The sequence below is a fragment of the Triturus cristatus genome, chromosome 4_1 (assembly GCF_964204655.1).
Source record: "Triturus cristatus chromosome 4_1, aTriCri1.1, whole genome shotgun sequence".
In the NCBI taxonomy this organism is placed as follows: Eukaryota; Metazoa; Chordata; class Amphibia; order Caudata; family Salamandridae; genus Triturus; species Triturus cristatus.
The window spans coordinates 68426869-68444501 of record NC_140585.1 but is presented as its reverse complement, the minus strand read 5'-3'; the positions used below and the strand labels follow the sequence as shown (position 1 = coordinate 68444501).

Here is a 17633-nt window from a genome sequence, read left to right as displayed (position 1 = left end):
AGAGGACCTCGAGCAGCTCACCAAGAAGGAAGGCCCATGGTGCAGAGGATGTGGTGAGGAAGCTGTACTTGACAGGAAGAGATGCTGTACGCTGGAACTTCTTGTAGCCCGAAGATGTCTGGAGTGCAGAGCCAACAAGCCTTGGCAACGGCACCTCAACGTGGTGCACAGGGGTTTGGGCCAAGCAGTTCCAATGAGAGATAAGCCCTCAAAATTGCAGAGAGGACAAGTCAGGCCTAAAGGGAGTTGCAGAACCACCACCTGTGTTGCTGTGCCTTTTGAAGTCAGTGGGACGTCAGTAGCTGCAGACCGGTCAGCTTCGTTGCGGTGCCTGCAGATGCAGGGGAGTGACAGCTTCACTCCAAGGGAGATTACTTTGAGTGTCCTTGAGGCCCACAGGTCTACTGAAGATCCTGGAAGCAGCAAAGATACAAGCGACGAAGAAGACTTGCAGAACAAGAAGACCAGGAGCAGCAGGAGTCTTCCTTGGTACATTCTTGGCTTCAGACGAAGTCCAAGTGTGAAGATGGCCTAAGACTGACATGGTTTCAGCCTTGAGCCTTGTCCCACGACGACTCTAAGGAACCACTCACCGGTAAGCCTTTAAGTACCCTAGAGAAAGGGCTGGAACGACTCTGTCTTTTGTCTTTTGTCCAGTTTCACACCAGAGAGGGAGCCAAAGGCTCCCTGAACTGGCTCAAAATGATGTATGCAAGGAGGACACCAAATGTACCCTATAAAGCAGTCTGGTGGCGCTGGCAAGCGCCCCCCTACCCACTCCAATACACTAAGTCATAACTGGAGGGTGGTCACACCTCCCTGCGACTGGAAACCTATTGTTCTGCCTTCCCCTGCTCGAGCTTGGCTCAGCAGCTGGAGGGCAGAATCGCATCTGTGGTCAGCAGCAGCACTAGCTTGCTGACAGAACCTGAAAGGCTATTACCGGTGGTACAGGGGGATAAGCCAAGGAAGCCTCTAGTACATGAAATCATAATTCCAATACTGGAATCGGTGTTGGGGTATGAATTTAACATGTTTGATACTAAACATGACCGGGTTCGGTGCAGCCACTATATGGTTAGACATCTCGTAATGACTGATGTCCACTATATGTATTAAAATGGCTGACTGCACTTACAAAGCCTGTAGAATTGACTACGGGGTTTGTAGGGGTGTCCTGCTCATACAGGGGCACCCTCACACAACCAAGCACACTGCCCTCAGGACTAAAGAGCCTGCCATCGGAATGACTTAAAGGTTTTAAAGTGTAGTGACCCCAGATATAAGGAAACATATATCTGTTGTGAGAGGTGCAAGCACCAACTCACACAGGCTGCAAAGGCAGGCCTGTAGTCACAGTTTGAGTGGACTCCCATGGGTGGCACAAAACCTATGCCCTGGTTACCTCAGTACCATTTACTAGGGGCATACAAGGGTACACCAGTAGCCAAAGATGGATGTACAGGAGTACGTACCAAGGTCAATTTAAGGGGAAAGCACAGCGACTGGGGTCCTCATTATCAAGACCCCAGGCAGACTAGTCAAAAACATACTGACACCAAGCAAAATGTGAGGGTAACCATGAAAGCAGGTCCTACCTTCCTACAGATATGGACAGCCGTATGTTTTACATAATGGTGGACTAACTAATGCTTTGCTGTGCAAAGGGATGGCATGCAGTGATGCGTAATCACATTCCTCATTTATAGCAATGGGCAGGCATCAGATGTGCACCTCAATGAGAATAAAAGCAAATGGCTACTGCCTGCCCTCGGAAGTTTGTAACTGAGAAATGAAAGTCCCAAAGAATGTGTGCTTTGCCTTGCAAGCTGCAAATGGTGGGAGGGCTTTTATGGACAATTTTAAGGGATCTCAATGTGTGCATTGAGATTTACAATGAGAATCGTGAATTACAATGCACTTGCGTGTATTGGGATTGCACATTGGTACTTGCCATTCACCAAGCCATATCCAGGCTTCATGAGAGCTTTTGGATAGGTCCTTCACCAAAAGCCAATAAAGCAGTAGACAACACAGATCACCACAGTCTGCACATGCGAGACAAATAAACCAGCATAAGCGTAAAGGAGTACAACATAGGCATACATCTCCAAGTAAAGAAAGACAATAATATATGTAGAAAGGTATGCTACTGGAAAGAGGTGCAGGCAGAGGTGATTTTGTTGTATTCCTCCTGTGTCTATCCACGACAGCTCATGTTTTTCTCTATCTATATGAATAACTCTCTGTATGTTGGAAAACATTTGGCCACATCTATAATATCTTCTGCATTCTGTGTCTAGTGTACCTTATTGTCAGGCGAGAAGGCGTAGAGTGCCAGTGGTCTTTCATGCCGGTTGATAAAGGCGATGGCCTCGTCCAAATTCTCAATTGTCAGGATTGGCAGGATTGGGCCGAAGATCTCCTCCTGCATCACTGGGTCGGACTCCTTTACGTCAACCATTATGGTAGGGGCTGAGCGGGGAATGAGGTAAGGAAAGGAGAAATACATACATGGTAAGGATCGTGGATGGAAGACATGGGGTTCAATCGAATGCAGCATTATTACAATTGCTAGTCTCTTCAGAGGAATGTAGATGGGTGCAGAAGACATGCAAAATCTCGTAGCAGTCTTTCCTAAAATTCCTCCAAATTCAAAGAAAAAACATTTGTTGGTACACCGTGCCACTGCCTTGTTAAGGGATGTCCTATGATGTAGGGGAACTGTTGTCTGTACCAGGGTGGTGATTGAGACCATGATGCACAGAGGAGACTTGTGGCACAAGCCCGGTCTTCGAGTATGAACTGGGATCCAGCCTGTCCCTGTCCCTGAAGTCCACAAATAAGACCTCCCTTTGACAGTCAGTAACATGTCTACATACATAAAAGACACCACACATTTTTTAAACATCCTGGAAAATCATAAAATTCACTTTTCCAAAGACATGATCATGTGTACGATTGACGTCAAATCGTTATAGACTTCTATTCCACACAAATTGGGATTAACAGCTGTAGAAAGCCTCCTGGTACTAAGTAACAAGGATGAAGATCTTAAAATATTTTTGATGGAGTTACTTCATTTCACACTTTACCACAGTTACTTTCAATGGAACAACCTATTTTACGTACAATCATCTGGTACATCGATGGGAAATTGTGCCGCACCCAGCTACGCAAACATTTTTATGTATCGATTCGAACTGGATCACATATTACAACAATCAGAATGGCAACAAAATTTGATCTTGTATAAAAGATACATTGATGACATTTTTATTCTTTGGAAAGGATCAGAGAGTACTCTTATTACCGCCATTTAAAACCTGAATAAGGTCAATGACAGAATTTCCTTCACATCTAACATCAGTGAACACCAAATATCTTTTTTGGACGTATTAATTACCAACGTTAACGGTACATTACAAACCAGTATCTATAACAAACCTACAGACAGAAACAACTTATTACATTTTCACAGCTTTCATCAACCATCACTCAAAAAACACTTACCATTCTCACAATTGCTCCGAATCAAAAGAATTGCTTCTACAGAAGAAACTTATAACAAACACAAAGTGATTACCCTGAGCAAATTTAAACAGAGAGGATATCCTGAACCCATACTAACAGATGCCATGGAAAGAGTTCAAAAACTGGAAAGAAAACAAATACTCGCATCTAAACTTAAAAGTGATGAACAAAGGTCCGTTTTTGTTTCAAAGTACTCCAGCAGAAGTCACAGAATTAAAAAATCCATTCTAAAACACTGGCCACTACTTTCATTGGAGAAAGATTTTAAGGGTATTTTTTCATCAAATCCCAGATTTGCGTATTTACGCACAAACAACGTCAAAGAACTATTAAAAGAAAAAGAAGACATGTCTACACCTCTAAAACCACATCGTGGCACCCTCCCATGCCACAATTGTGGCAATTGTAATGCGATAATTAAAGGAAACGAAATATCTCATCCAACAAAGGGCACCCCCATAAAACTCAAAGTAACAGGAACTTGTGATAGCAGCAACTTAATTTACATGTTGAAATGTCCTTGTGGAGTAGCTTATGTGGGGAAAACGCAAAGGAAAATTAAAACACAAATAATTGAACACAAGAGCAACATTTGATTAAACAATGTTAAATCCACGGTCGCGGTTTATTTCAACCAGTTTAACCACAACACCAGTCAGCTACGCTTCTGTATTTTAGAAAAAGTGCCAACATTACCCGGCAGGGACAATCAGCAGCATCTTTTAAGAAGGGAAATCTTCTGGATAAATCATTTATCGACACTACAGCCCAAAGGCATGAATGAACGTTTAGATTTTGGATGTTTTTTATAAATCTGATTTTTTATAATTTTTATAATTTTGATAACCAGCATAAACATGTGTCAATGTTGCAATATGAACACACCAGAATTATCGTAAATATCATGTTTTGGAATTCGCAATTATCCTTTTTGCTGAAGCTTCTGAGGGTTACAATCATTCAGGACATTGAAAATATGGTGAACAAGACTGTTTATATTTTACATGTCGTTTTATCGTTTCTCTGCACCATATCATCGTTATCATTATTACACAATTAGAATGATCGTTGAAATCACTTGTAGCAGCATAGACTCATCGAATCATGTACATTTTCATTTTTATTTTCCCATCATCACAATTTTTTGATTATTTTTTTAATCAAATGAGCAGGATAAACTTTATTGGTACACACGTACACACAAATGCACAAACGCAGTCTGTTTTCTTTATACAAGCTGCATGGAACTTGTAGTATTTTCTCGCTCTCTGTAGAATTTTTTTTTGACTCAACAGTCGGTTTTTGTACATTAAGACATACATTTGTTAGTCATTGCAAAAACCACATTTGTTTTATTTAATTTCATTTTCACATTCGTTCGGATATACGTATAAACGGAGTCTGTTTTCTCCACTCATGCCGCATGGAACTTGTAGTACCTTGTCACTATCGGGTAACATCTGACTTGAAAGTCAGCATCCACTGCTGTTTTACGTAAATCACGAACTAACACACGGATCCTAACTTCCGGTACAGGCGCATAACCAGCAACCGAAGGTAAGCGTTTAGCATTTAGTCGCATGGACCGTTTGTAACCTCTAAAAAAAGTTTTTGGCGGGTACGAGATAGTAACTAATATCACGTTTCGTCCACAGGCGATTCACACTCCTGATTTTTAAAAATGTGTGACCATTACGGCGTTCAAACCAGGTCAGATATTTATATTTCTCGTGCCACTTTCATTAAGCACGATGTTACTCGCAACACCACGGGTGTTTTTCACCAGCATCACCTTTTATAAACTAGACGTATCACGCTGCTAACACACCATCTGAGTGGTTACTTATTACGATAGCACGCTCAATTGAAATTTAAAAAAAAAATCAGCCATACACAATTCACATTGTGACCCATTGGTTACAATGATAGCACGCTTTTCACACGAATACCGTTTGAAGCACCATAAGACATGTTCAGCATTTACCAGCAGGATTGTAAATTCAAAACGGGCATATGTTCATGCACTTTTTTCACCGTTTTTTCATAACTTGTTTAATGACATATGTGAATTGTTCTTTAGAGCATTGTTTTCTTCCAACTTTATCACTCTTGTACTTTCAGAATGTAAGTCCCCTGAAGAAGGGCTTAGCCCGAAATGCATTGGGCGGAATCAATGATACATTTATACTATAAATGCAATAGTATGAAACCATTCAAATCAACAAAACTAAGAAAAGAAACTAACAATATGAAATAAAGAGAAAAAACTATTGAAAATATTTGTATGAAACTTTATTGAAACATATTTAAGGAGTGCAAAGTTGGGGACGTTACTCCCAAGGGAAATAACACACATCTGATCAGGATCCTTGACAGGACATTCCAGAAATCTGTTTTATTCAAGCCTTGGCTTCATTATCTTAGAGTGCTCAGAGTATTAAAACCGCTTGAGTAAACTTGTGATCTGGAATCGTTGCGTCACATGTTTTTACAGCAAAAGATTGCGGCTACACAAACACCTCATAGAAAGGGAGAGTCCGGATCAGTGGCAAAGGTCTTCTACTGAAGAACAAGTTACTTACCTTCGGTAACGATGTATCTGTAAGAAACATTAGTTAGTTAGATTCCTCACCTTAGAATATCCCCAGGCGTCAGGCTGGATCCGGAAAGATTTTTGTAGCAATACCCCTTGCGCGTCGCTAGGCGTCGTCTGCGGCTCCGCGTCCGTCGTTGGCGTAGTGCGCCGGAATGACGTCGTCGGAGTACTTAGACGCCGCCCTCGCGCGCTGACGTCAGTTCTTGTACATAGCTTTCCGCGCCAGGAACGCAGAGCCATGCAAGAGACCGACACTGGTGCCAAAAAATCTAGGGCCCTGAAAAGGATAACCTTAACCCTAGATGTCAGTTCGCAGAACGGGGAGGATGGGTGGGTCAGTGAGGAATCTAACTAACTAATGTTTCTTACAGATACATCGTTACCGAAGGTAAGTAACTTGTTCATCTGAAAGAAACACGTTAGTTAGATTTCTCACCTTAGAATAGATACCCCAGCAATACCAACCCCGGTGGTGGGTCTGCGAACCAAGATCACACCAGAAAGTCCTGGAGAACAGAAGGGCCAAAGTAGCCATCTCTCCGGACTTGGCTGTCCAGGCAATAGTGCTTGGCAAACGTGTGCAGCGAAGCCCACGTCGCCTCCTGACAGATGTCCCGCAAGGGAACTCCCCGGCCCAGGGCAGTAGTAGCCTCTGTGGCCCGGGTGGAATGGGCCCTCAACCCAACAGGAGGGTCCTTTTTTGCCAAGGAGTAACAAAGTTTAATACACAACACGACCCACCGTGAGATGGTCTGTTTGTGTACCGCTTTTCCCTTCTTAGCTCCTACCTATCCAACAAAAAGTTGGTCGTCCACCCGGAACTGTTTGGTGCGGTCCAAATAAAAGGACAGCGCCCGTTTTGGGTCCAGACGGTGGAGCCTCTCTTCCTCTTTTGAAGGATGCGGAGGCGGAAAGGTGGGCATCGTGACAGATTGCCCGATGTGAAAGGGGGTCACCGCTTTCGGTAGAAAGGAAGGACGAGGCCGGAGGACAACCTTGTCCGGATGAACAGAAAGAAAGGGAGGCTTTGATGACAGAGCCTGGAGCTCACTCACCCGTCTAGCCGAGGTGATAGCTACGAGGAAAGCAGTTTTCAGGGTCAGAAGACGAATGGGACAATTGTGAAGAGGCTCAAAAGGAGCACACATCAGAAAAGTCAGAACAAGATTCAAGTCCCACTGAGGCATTACGAAGGGGACAGGAGGGAACATGTGAGTAATGCCTTTGAGAAAACGGGAAACAACAGGGGACTTGAAAAGAGAAGGCTGATCAGGAAGCCGTAAGAAGGCAGAGATTGCAGCAAGATAACCTTTCAAGGTGCCCAAAGCAGAGCCCTGCTGGACCAAAGAAAGAAGAAAGAGTAGAACCTCAGAAAGAGGGGCGGAAAGGGGATCCACAGCCTTTGCTGTGCACCATGCCACAAATTTGTTCCACCGGCAGGCGTATTCCGTCTTTGTGGAGGGACGCCTGGCTGCCAGAATGACATCACAGACTTCAGGAGGCAAGTCAAATGGCATCAACTGCCGCCGCTGAATCTCCACGCATGGAGGTGGAGGCTGGACAGGTTCGGGTGGAGGACCGTCCCCTGCTGCTGTGACAGAAGGTCCTCCTGAAGAGGCAGTCGTATCGGGGGATCGATTGACATACTGAGCAGCTCGGGATACCAGAACCTTCGTGCCCAATCCGGAGCCACTAAGATAACTTGGGCCCGGTCGCGCCTGATCTTCTTCAGCACTCTGGGCAGAAGTGGTATAGGCGGAAAGGCGTACAACAGACCGCAACTCCACTCGTGACGAAAAGCGTCTCCGAGCGAGTGCTGTCTTGGAAATTCCAACGCGCAGAACTGCTGACATTGCGCGTTCTCTTCGGTGGCGAATAGATCTAACCAAGGCTCTCCCCAATGCAGAAAGAGACCTTGAGCCACGTCCGAGTTCAGACGCCATTCGTGATCCATCATGCACCGGCGGCTGAGTTCGTCTGCTCTGGCGTTCAGAGAACCCGCCAGATGTTGAACCACCAGGGTGATGCCCTGGTGTTCCAGCCATGTCCAGAGGCGCAGAACCTCCTGACAAAGGGTCCACGACCCCACCCCGCCCTGTTTGTTGCAATACCACATGGCGGTAGTGTTGTCCGTGAACACCTGCACGACACTTCCCCGGACAGAGGGAAGGAAGGCTTTCAGTGCAAGCCGAATCGCTCTCAGCTCCAAAAGGTTGATATGGAGTTGAGCCTCCACCGGAGACCAGAGTCCTCTGATCTCCGCCTCTCCCATGTGGCCCCCCCAGCCCAGGAGAGACGCATCCGTCACTACTACGTGCTCCGGTTGGGGTAGGGAGAGGCATCTGCCGCTGACCCAATCACGGTCCGTGAGCCACCACTGCAACTGTTTTGCAGTGCCCTCCGAGATCAAGACATGGTCGGACAGGTTGCCTCGATGCTGGGCCCACTGAAACTTCAGGTCCCACTGCAGAGCCCGCATTCGCCACCTGACGTAATGCACCAACAGGATGCAGGAGGCCATCAGCCCCAGAAGCCGCAGCACCAACCTGACCGAAACCCAGGATAGAGGCTGAAAGATGGGAATCAGAGCCTGAATATCCCGGACCCGCTGTTCCGGAGGATAAGCCCGGAATTGCGCCGAATCGAGAACCGCTCCGATCTGGGAGGGACTCAGGTGTGACTTTGGCACGTTGATGGAGAACCCCAGCAAATGCAGGAGGTCGGCCGTAGTCTGGAGGTGGGAGACGACTTGCTGGGGCGAGCCCGCCTTCAACAGCCAGTCGTCGAGATAGGGGAAGACTACAACCCCCGATCTGCGCAGATGAGCTGCGACCACCGCCATCACTTTCGTGAACACCCGAGGGGCACTGGTGAGGCCGAAGGGGAGCACGGTGAACTGAAAGTGCTCCTGACCCACCGAGAACCGCAGGTAATGCTGGTGGGCCGACAGGACGGGGATGTGAAAATAGGCGTCCTGCAAGTCCAACGCTACCATCCAGTCTCCAGGGTCGAGGGCAGCCAGAACCTGAGCTAAAGTGAGCATCTTGAACCGTTCCTTCCGGAGGAAGGTGTTGACGCTCCTGAGGTCCAAGATAGGGCGTAGGCCCCCTTTGCCCTTCTTGGGAACCAGAAAGTAGTGGGAATAGCAACCACGGCCTACTTCTGGACCAGGAACGCGCTTGACGGCCTCTTTGGCCAAGAGGGCCGTAACTTCCTCCCGCAGAAGATTCAAGTGATCCTCCGATATACGGTGGCACTGTGGTGGCATGGCTGGAGGGGTCGTCTCGAAGGGGAGGGAGTAGCCCCTTCGGACGATTTGCAGCACCCACCTGTCTGAAGTGATGGAGCGCCAGTGGAGCAGGTGATGGCGAACTCTGCCGCCCACTGGCGTGGAATGGGCCTGAAAACTCGGACTAGGAGGCCTTTGAGGCGGATGCTGCCGGGGTGGATGTGGACTGACCGCGTTGTCCTCTAGAAGCGCCAAGGCGGAACCCACATCCGCAACCGCGTGCAGGTTGGTTCTGCAGCTGGTGGCTAGGCGGACGTGAGGTGCCCCTTCCTTGGCCACGAAAGGGGCAAAAGGTGGAAGTGTGCGGCCGTGGGGCCGAGAGACCCAAGGACGTGGCCGTAGCCCGGGAGTCCTTAAAACGAGCCAGCGCACTATCCGCCTTCTCACCAAAAAGGCGAGCGCCATCAAAGGGCATATCCATGAGGGTACTCTGGACATCCCCCGAAAAAGACGTGGACCTCAGCCAGGCGTGGCGCCGGAGCGCCACCGTGGGGGAAATCGCCCTACCCAGCGAGTCCGTGGTGTCAAGTCCACACCGTATGGCATGTCGCGCTGCATCTCGCCCGTCAGCAAGTGCCTGGGAGAGACGTGTCCGGGCCTCCTCCGGACACAGTGGCAGCACTTCCTCCACCGCATCCCACAGAGAGTGGGAGAAACGGTCCAAGAGGCAAGCGGTGTTCAAAGACCACAGGCCCAAACTCAGGGAAGAGAACAGTTTCTTTCCGAACTGTTCCAGCCTCTTGGATTCCCGATCCGGAGGAGCGGACGGGAAGGAGGATTGGGAAGTGGAGGCCTGGATAACCAGGCTCTCGGGGATGGGGTGTTGGGACAGGAAACTGGGGTCGCCCGGAGCAGGGCGGTGGCGCCGGGCCACGTTCCGATCCACAGGAGGAAGTAAGGAGGGCTTGGACCAAGTGCCGTGCAGAACGTCGATGAGGGCCTCATTGAACTACAGCAGAGGCTCTGTGGAGCTTGCTGATGGTTGAAGCTCCTCTGTGAGGATATTAGTCCTCACGGCCACAGCAGGCAACTCCAGCCCCAGGGCTTCGGCCGCCTTGCACAGCACCACTGAAAAAGCTGCACCTTCCTCCGAAGCCACAGTCGGAGGAGAGATGAAGCCAGCGTCCGGCTAAATGTCCAGACCACTGGCATCCCCCAGTTCGTCTGCCCAGGCCTGTGAAAGTTGACCCTGGAGGACCATAGGGGCCTCAGACCCCTCCCAGTCGCCACCGTCATCCGATTCCTGATAAACAGGAGGAACGATCGGAGCCGGATGGTAGATGAAACGCTCATCCATCGGCGTCGGGTGCGGCGCCGGGCGGCGCCGTGCCGGCGTCGGGTCCGGACAGGGGCTAAACCGGGGAACGGCGTCGTCCGAAGACGGCGCCGGAGGTGGAACCGGTGTCGGCACCGGCAGAGGAGGCGTCGTGAGGTCGACTGGCGCCGACAGAGATCCAGGCCTGGATCCCTCGGGGACCTGCGGCGTCGGGACCGAAGTCGTCGATGGCGTCGGGGCCGGAGCCGCCGGCACGCGAGGTCGCCCAGTTGAGCCCGCGGGCCCGAAGGCGCGCTGGCAGGCGTCGACGGCGGAGCCAGGCCCCTCATGGCCGAGAGGAAGGCACTGACCTCCGCCGGAGTCGTGTCAGTCCCAGGGACCGGCGGGTATGGAGACGGACGCGGCTCCTACGGCTCTGACGGAGCCGTGGGGGTGGGACCACTCTGACCCTCGGCCGAGTCACACGACCGGCAAGGGGAGTCCGAAGAGCAGCGTCGCCTCTTGGACTTCTTTGATCGCTTCGACTTACCCAAAGACTTCGAGCCCGACGAGCGATGATGGTGACTGCGGCTCCGCGACCGGTCCTTGGACCTCCTCCTGGACCGGGACCGTGAGCGGCGCAGAGCCGAGTGCCGAAGCTCGAGAAGCTTACGGGACCGCTCCCGCCTAGCCTTCGAGGTCAAGGCCTGACAATCGGGGCACGACTCCGCGTCGTGGTCGGCCCCCAGGCTGTAAAGGCTCCGGCGATGGTGGTCCGTCACCGACATCAGGCGATGACAGGCGTCACAGGCCTTAAATCCAGGCATCCTACCGGCACCAGAGTCGAGTCGAAAGAAAACCAAAAAGAGTCAAAAAGTTTAGTCAAAAATTGACTAAGGGGTAAGGTCTTCCCGGATTGGCGCTGTCTGGCGCGGAAAAAAGAAGAACTGACGTCAGCGCGTGAGGGCGGCGTCTAAGTACTCCGACGACGTCATTCCGGTGCACGACGCCAGCGACAGACGCTGAGCCGCAAACGACGCCTAGCGACGCGCAACGGGTATTGCTACAAAAATCTTTCCGGATCCAGCCTGATGCCTGGGGATATTCTAAGGTGAGGAATCTAACTAACGTGTTTCTTTCAGATCACCGGTTTCTCAGTCCCAAGAAGATTTAGTATTATAGTTGCAATTTTTTATGTTTAGCAATTTTCAAAAGCTTTTTTAAATGTCTCCCTGAATTTCAAGAAGGAAAAATCTGTGTGTAACATTATAAAAGGAGGAGGAAGGACAGTGGGCAACAAGGATGAGTTGCAGTGGTAACTATTAACAAACTAGCAACACAGCAGCCCCTGACTGAAGAAAATAAGTTACTTACCTGTAATTGCAGTTCCCCAGTATTAGTATCTTTCATAGATTCGACGTCGAAGTGTGAATCCCATCGTACCTTAATAAAGCAGTATGTATCACTATCACCGCCTATTATTGCAATGAAAAAGTCAGTTTAATAGCCTATCTATGTCCCTTTGTTTAAAAAAAGACCAAACTTGAACTATAACCAATCAAGCGGCAGCACCCTGTAGCACTCTCCCAAAAGAGCCTGAGTACCTGAGATTTTCAAGCACAAGTGGGAATAAATAATCTCGAGCTATAAGGGGTGCCCCTCTGGGTATGAGGGAGGGTTACATGTGAATCTATGAAAGATACCAATACTGGAGAACTGCAGTTACAGGTAATTAACTTATTTTCTTCTCCAGTTTGGATCTTTCATAGATTCACATGCTTGAATCAGAATAGCAAGCAGTTACTGTATTTGTATATCTTATAGTATTAGTTCAAACAGCGGATGGAGGGTAGAAAATATATACATAGCATTCATACACAATTTAGAAAATTAATATATATCATACATAAAAATTAGCATCAATACATAAGCAAACACATAAAACCAAAAGAGGCTTCCCTTATTGAAATAAGTGGTGTGGTAAAACCTGTCCAACCGCTACATCACTGTGCTGTGCAGATTCCGGGTAATAAGGCTGCATTCATTATATGCACACTCTTCTAGGTCGCAGCACGACATATCTTCTCCAGAGGCACATCTGCAAACAAAGTAGTTGAGGTGGAAACTGCCCTAGTTGAGTATACCCTGGTTTTCACTATGAGAGGCTTGCCAGCCTTTGAGTGGCAAAACTAGATTGCAGCTGAAATTCATCGAGCACTGGGTGCCATCATGACTGGAGCACCTTTACGAGTGTGTCCCTTAGTGTCCAACAGTTGGTCAGTTCTTATGAGTTGTTTACCACGATGTAAGTAGAATTTAAATATCATAATGTATGACTAGATCTCTCAGGTTGGATTCTGGAACAACGTCCAAAATATAGGTTAATTGAGGCAAAATCTGAAGAAACCTTGGGAATAAAATCTTTGACTTGGTCCTGAAAAGTACTAAATTGTGGAGGCTCAAAAAGGCTGATGGTTGAAGTGAGCGCTAGTAACAAGGCAACCTTCAATTTGAGGAGCCCTTACAAGAGGAAATAACTGAATAATTATTTCATGAACTGTTTGATGAGTCTGCAAGACCAGAAAGAGAAAATGTTATGAGCATCTAAATCTTGATATTGCTGTAAGCCGTACCTTAACAGACACATGGACCAACCGTAACTGAGCTAACAAGGGGAGATAGGGTAGTTATCTGCATATTATGCAAGTAGAGAATGTAGGTTTGATTTCTGGAGCCATAAGCAGAAATGTTTCCATGGCTTCCTCCTTGACCCGTAGAGAATACACCTGCAGTCCTGAGGAAACATTGAGATCTTTGAATTCAGGGAATTTAGGAGCCATGCGCATAAGAGGAGAGAAGTAGGGTCAGGATGAAGGACATGGCCTTAGTTATTCATCAAATGTTTCTGGGATGTTGGAAGGTGAATGTGGTTATATTCCAATAGCAGAAGAAACTCTGTGAACCAATAGTTGTATGGCCCACCATGGGGATATCAGGATGAAACAACACTAATCTGCTTTCCGGTTGCTGAGAATCTTTGGTATTAAAGGTGTCGGGGCAAAAGTTAAGCACAGATCCCGGACCATGTTTCGAAAGGTATTGCCTCACGATTCTGGATGAGGATGACAACTTGCATAGAATTGGCATTGATGGGTTTCATTTGTTGCAAAGAAATCTAGAGCCAGTTTGCCACAGAACGAGAAGATCAGATTTGGCGCCAACCACTCAAATTTCTATTCATGGAGGCTGCTTCACTGCATGCTGGTGATATTGTAGTCGATGGAACGAACTCCCTTCAAATTCTGCCCATGGTGCCACGTGAAATACCCGGGCACCGACTCACACGAAGTGTGTAATCTGTGTTTGCCCCCTGAACACAAAGAACAAGACTGCGACGCTTCCAAGGCTTTCCGCCGGGCTCGACGTCCCCACATACAGAGCCAGCACACAAGCTCCATTTCGAACATCTTCGATCAACAGTAGGACAAAGAGGCCGGCGAGGCCATGGGAACAGAGGAGGAGCAGGAACCGGTAGCCATCTCAGAATTTGAATCTGACCAAGAGGAGGACATCCCACATGGTCAACGTACAGTGAGTACATCTTCCCCCTCATCCCAAGAAACAACTTGGCTCCGGTCCAACCCGCGCCCTCCGGTTCGCACCAAGATCACGCTTCTGACGCCCGGCCCAGTGGCTCGGCACCGAAGCCTACCAAAAAACCTTCCGGCTCTGAAAAGACTCCCTCCAAACCGAGTGGGGAGCCAAGACCTTCGGGTTCGAAACACAAGTCAGGCACCGACCCCCATCATTCGGCCCAGAAAAAATTGTCAGATCCGAAGACATCAATGGTTTCGACTCACAGACAGAAGTGCAGAAAACAACTAGAAATCCCAGACAAATAATTTAACAGCTTTTTGGGGTATTATTAACTCTTTGGAACATGGCAATATGAGAGCTAGCAGTGCTAATATTTCCACAATAGCCTGGGAGTCTTTTATTCCTACCCTGTATGGGATGCATACTGCAAATGGACCAAACTCCTTTAAAGACACATGTAACCCGTTGTCGATAATTAATATAGATAATGAAGGCACGAAAATTGTGACAATCAATTATTAATATTTGAGACACCGCAGGTGGACATGGTAAAGTCACTGATAAGCAGGATGAAAACAAATAGTGCGCCTGGTCCAAATGGGATCCCGAATGCTGTTTTTAAAGCAAGAACAGACATAAGGCCAAAATTTCTTACCCAAATGTTTGAAGACATCATTAAAAACCAAGCAGGTCCCAGAATCTTGGCATGCATAATACATCCGATTTATAAAAATGGCCCCCCTGAAAACCCAGCACACTATATGCTAATTGCCCTAACGGATGCAGAGGCAAAAATGTTTGCAACAGTATTACTGAAAGATCTAGAGAAATGGGCAACTACAAGGAAAGTTATCCCAATTTTTCAAACTGGATTTCGTAGGGGACAATCAACAATAACAAAATTGCTGATACTTACCTTGTTGGCAGAGAAAACCAAATACAAAAAGCAAAAACTTTTTTATTTGTTATGTAGATCTAAAGGGAGCTTTTGATTGTGTTCCGCGTAACCTTCTTTGGGCAGTTATCAGCATGGGACGTACCAAAACACCTTTCAGATATGATTGTGCTATTGTATACAAATACGTGGGTACAGGTCAAAGTGGGGGATGGAAGTAGTACCACTCGTCGCCTTGAAACATAGAGTGGCCTTAAACAGGGCTGCGTACTTGTCCCCTGTCTTTTTAACCTTTTTATGACTGATTTGTCTCATCATTTACATAGTGTCAATGCACACTCGCCAATTCTTGCAGGCCAAAGTGTAAAATATTTGTAATATGCAGACAATACTATTCTGCTGAGTCACACGCAAATAGGGCTGCAAAGATTGATAGTCATTTGATCAATATATATCGGCAAATGGTTTACAAATAAATGCCCAAAAAACAAAAATCATGATAATAGGATCAAAAAAATGAGATAAGACATTATGGAAACTGAAGGATTTATCTATTGAAACAGTAAAGCTGTATAAATACTTAGGAGTTACGCTGGATGATAGAATGACTTTTAAACCACACTTTGATCATTTAAAGGCCAAGGCAACTTCATTGTCTTTTGCCTTTAGATCATTGCGTGATAAACTTTCATGCCCTAGTGACAATCATTTACTAAAAATAATGAAGGCGAAACTTATCCCTGCGCTTACATATGGGTCAATAACTTTCCGTGGAAAAGATAGCCAACTGCTGGATAAATTACAAATAAAAGTTTTTAAGTCAATCTTTAGGATTTCAAAAAATGTTGGACACGCTACAGTTAGACTGGAATTCGGTTTGCTAAACCAAATATTGGTAAGACAAGCTGCATTTTTAAAATGTCTATTTTCACTTTGTTTATCAGTCCCTGAGTCCCTTGCATATATGTGTTAGCAAGAAATGAATAAGAAGGCGTATACTAGACCATGGAGGTCATACTTAATGGAAAGTTTGAATACTTTTAAGCTCCAACATTTTGATAATATGATTAGAAATAAAACCATTTTAAAACAGATTTTAAATGAATCAACTAAATTGGTATCATTAATATTGGATCAGGAGCAGACTATAAAAAAAGCATGCTTGGTGGGTTATTAATTCATATAACAAAATTGAACCCTAATTCTATCTAACATCTTGTTTGAAACCAGCGGTAAAGGATATATTGCTCAAGCTTAGGTTTGGACATTACCCAACAAAAGATGGTACACCTAGATGGGTACAAGTTTGGCAATCACAAAAGTGTAGATTATGTGATTATATTAATGAAACGTTATTGCACATTGCATGCATTTGCCCCAAATTGTGTCAAGAAACATTAACACTTTTAAAACCAATATTCAACGAACAAGGGGTGAGAACGTGTCGCCAAGCGATAATACTGTGCCTTCAAGGGCGTATCATCAATTTAACAGTTAACTTTGTCAAATGTATCCTTATAGCTGAGAAAAAAATGGCTCAGGACGATGTTGTAGTCATTTAATAAGAATAGAAAGTGGCTACGATTCCAACTTTATTGTTTTCCCCTATACTGGCAATGTAACTTGATACATTTTATAAAGTATCTGAGGTTCGGGGTAATTTTAAGAAGCGTGGATGCACTTTATATTTTAAGTACTAAGATTACAACTGAACCAAACGTCTTACTGTATGCTCTGCTTCTTTTTAGGGGCTGATAAAAAAACAGAGAGGGGACTCAAAGATTATCTGCTCTGGATGGGTTTACTAATTTGTACGGTGAATAATAATGAAATGTAATGTTTATATTTGGTTATGAACAAAATACCTTTTTATGATATTTTATGTATTTCTAACTGTTATAAAGATATGTTAACACTTCCTCATTATCTTTAAGGAATTTAAGAAATTGCCTTTTTTTACGAATTGTATTGTTGTATTGTAATTGTGAGAAGTTGGCCTGATGTACGATGTCACTAGTTCTAGTGTACACCCTATATCAGTCCAAGCAACCCTTATGGTGATTGGTTGTAAAGTCAACCTTATAGACCAGCTATCCTAGTGGTAGCATGGACAAGAGCAGTCTTAGGCTAAACTTTGAATGGCATGTGAAGCCAGCTGTGATACCATATATAATCCCTTGAATACCAAATGAAAGGACACCACAACAGATATATATATAAAATAAAGTGTATTTATTCTAATCAAACCCTCAGCACTCTTTATGAGATTAGAGGTAAGTACAACACAGTCTTATTTAAGCATACATTAAGTCACACAGGTAAGTAATCCAGTTAGGCCCTAGGGGACACGCAAACCATATACTAAAGAAGTGGTATAAGGACCACTGTCACGGAAATAGAATAGGCCTAGGCCTAGGGAATCGCTGGGGCTACACTACACTAGCAACAGTTAGGAAGTGGGAGGCCC

The 17633-nt window shown here is 46.2% G+C and overlaps 1 protein-coding gene across 10 annotated transcripts in view; it reads right to left on the bottom strand.

The window, feature by feature from the left end:
• The window catches only part of LOC146839543 (aldehyde dehydrogenase family 3 member B1-like), a 571254-nt gene that overhangs the window by 128707 nt on the left and 424914 nt on the right, over positions 1-17633 (bottom strand). For all 10 annotated transcript variants that reach the window (XM_085651604.1, XM_085651605.1, XM_085651597.1 and 7 more), the window contains one exon: positions 2309-2475. In XM_085651604.1, coding sequence (XP_085507730.1) covers positions 2309-2475 — 167 coding nt within the window. The remainder of the gene's footprint in view (positions 1-2308; positions 2476-17633) is intronic.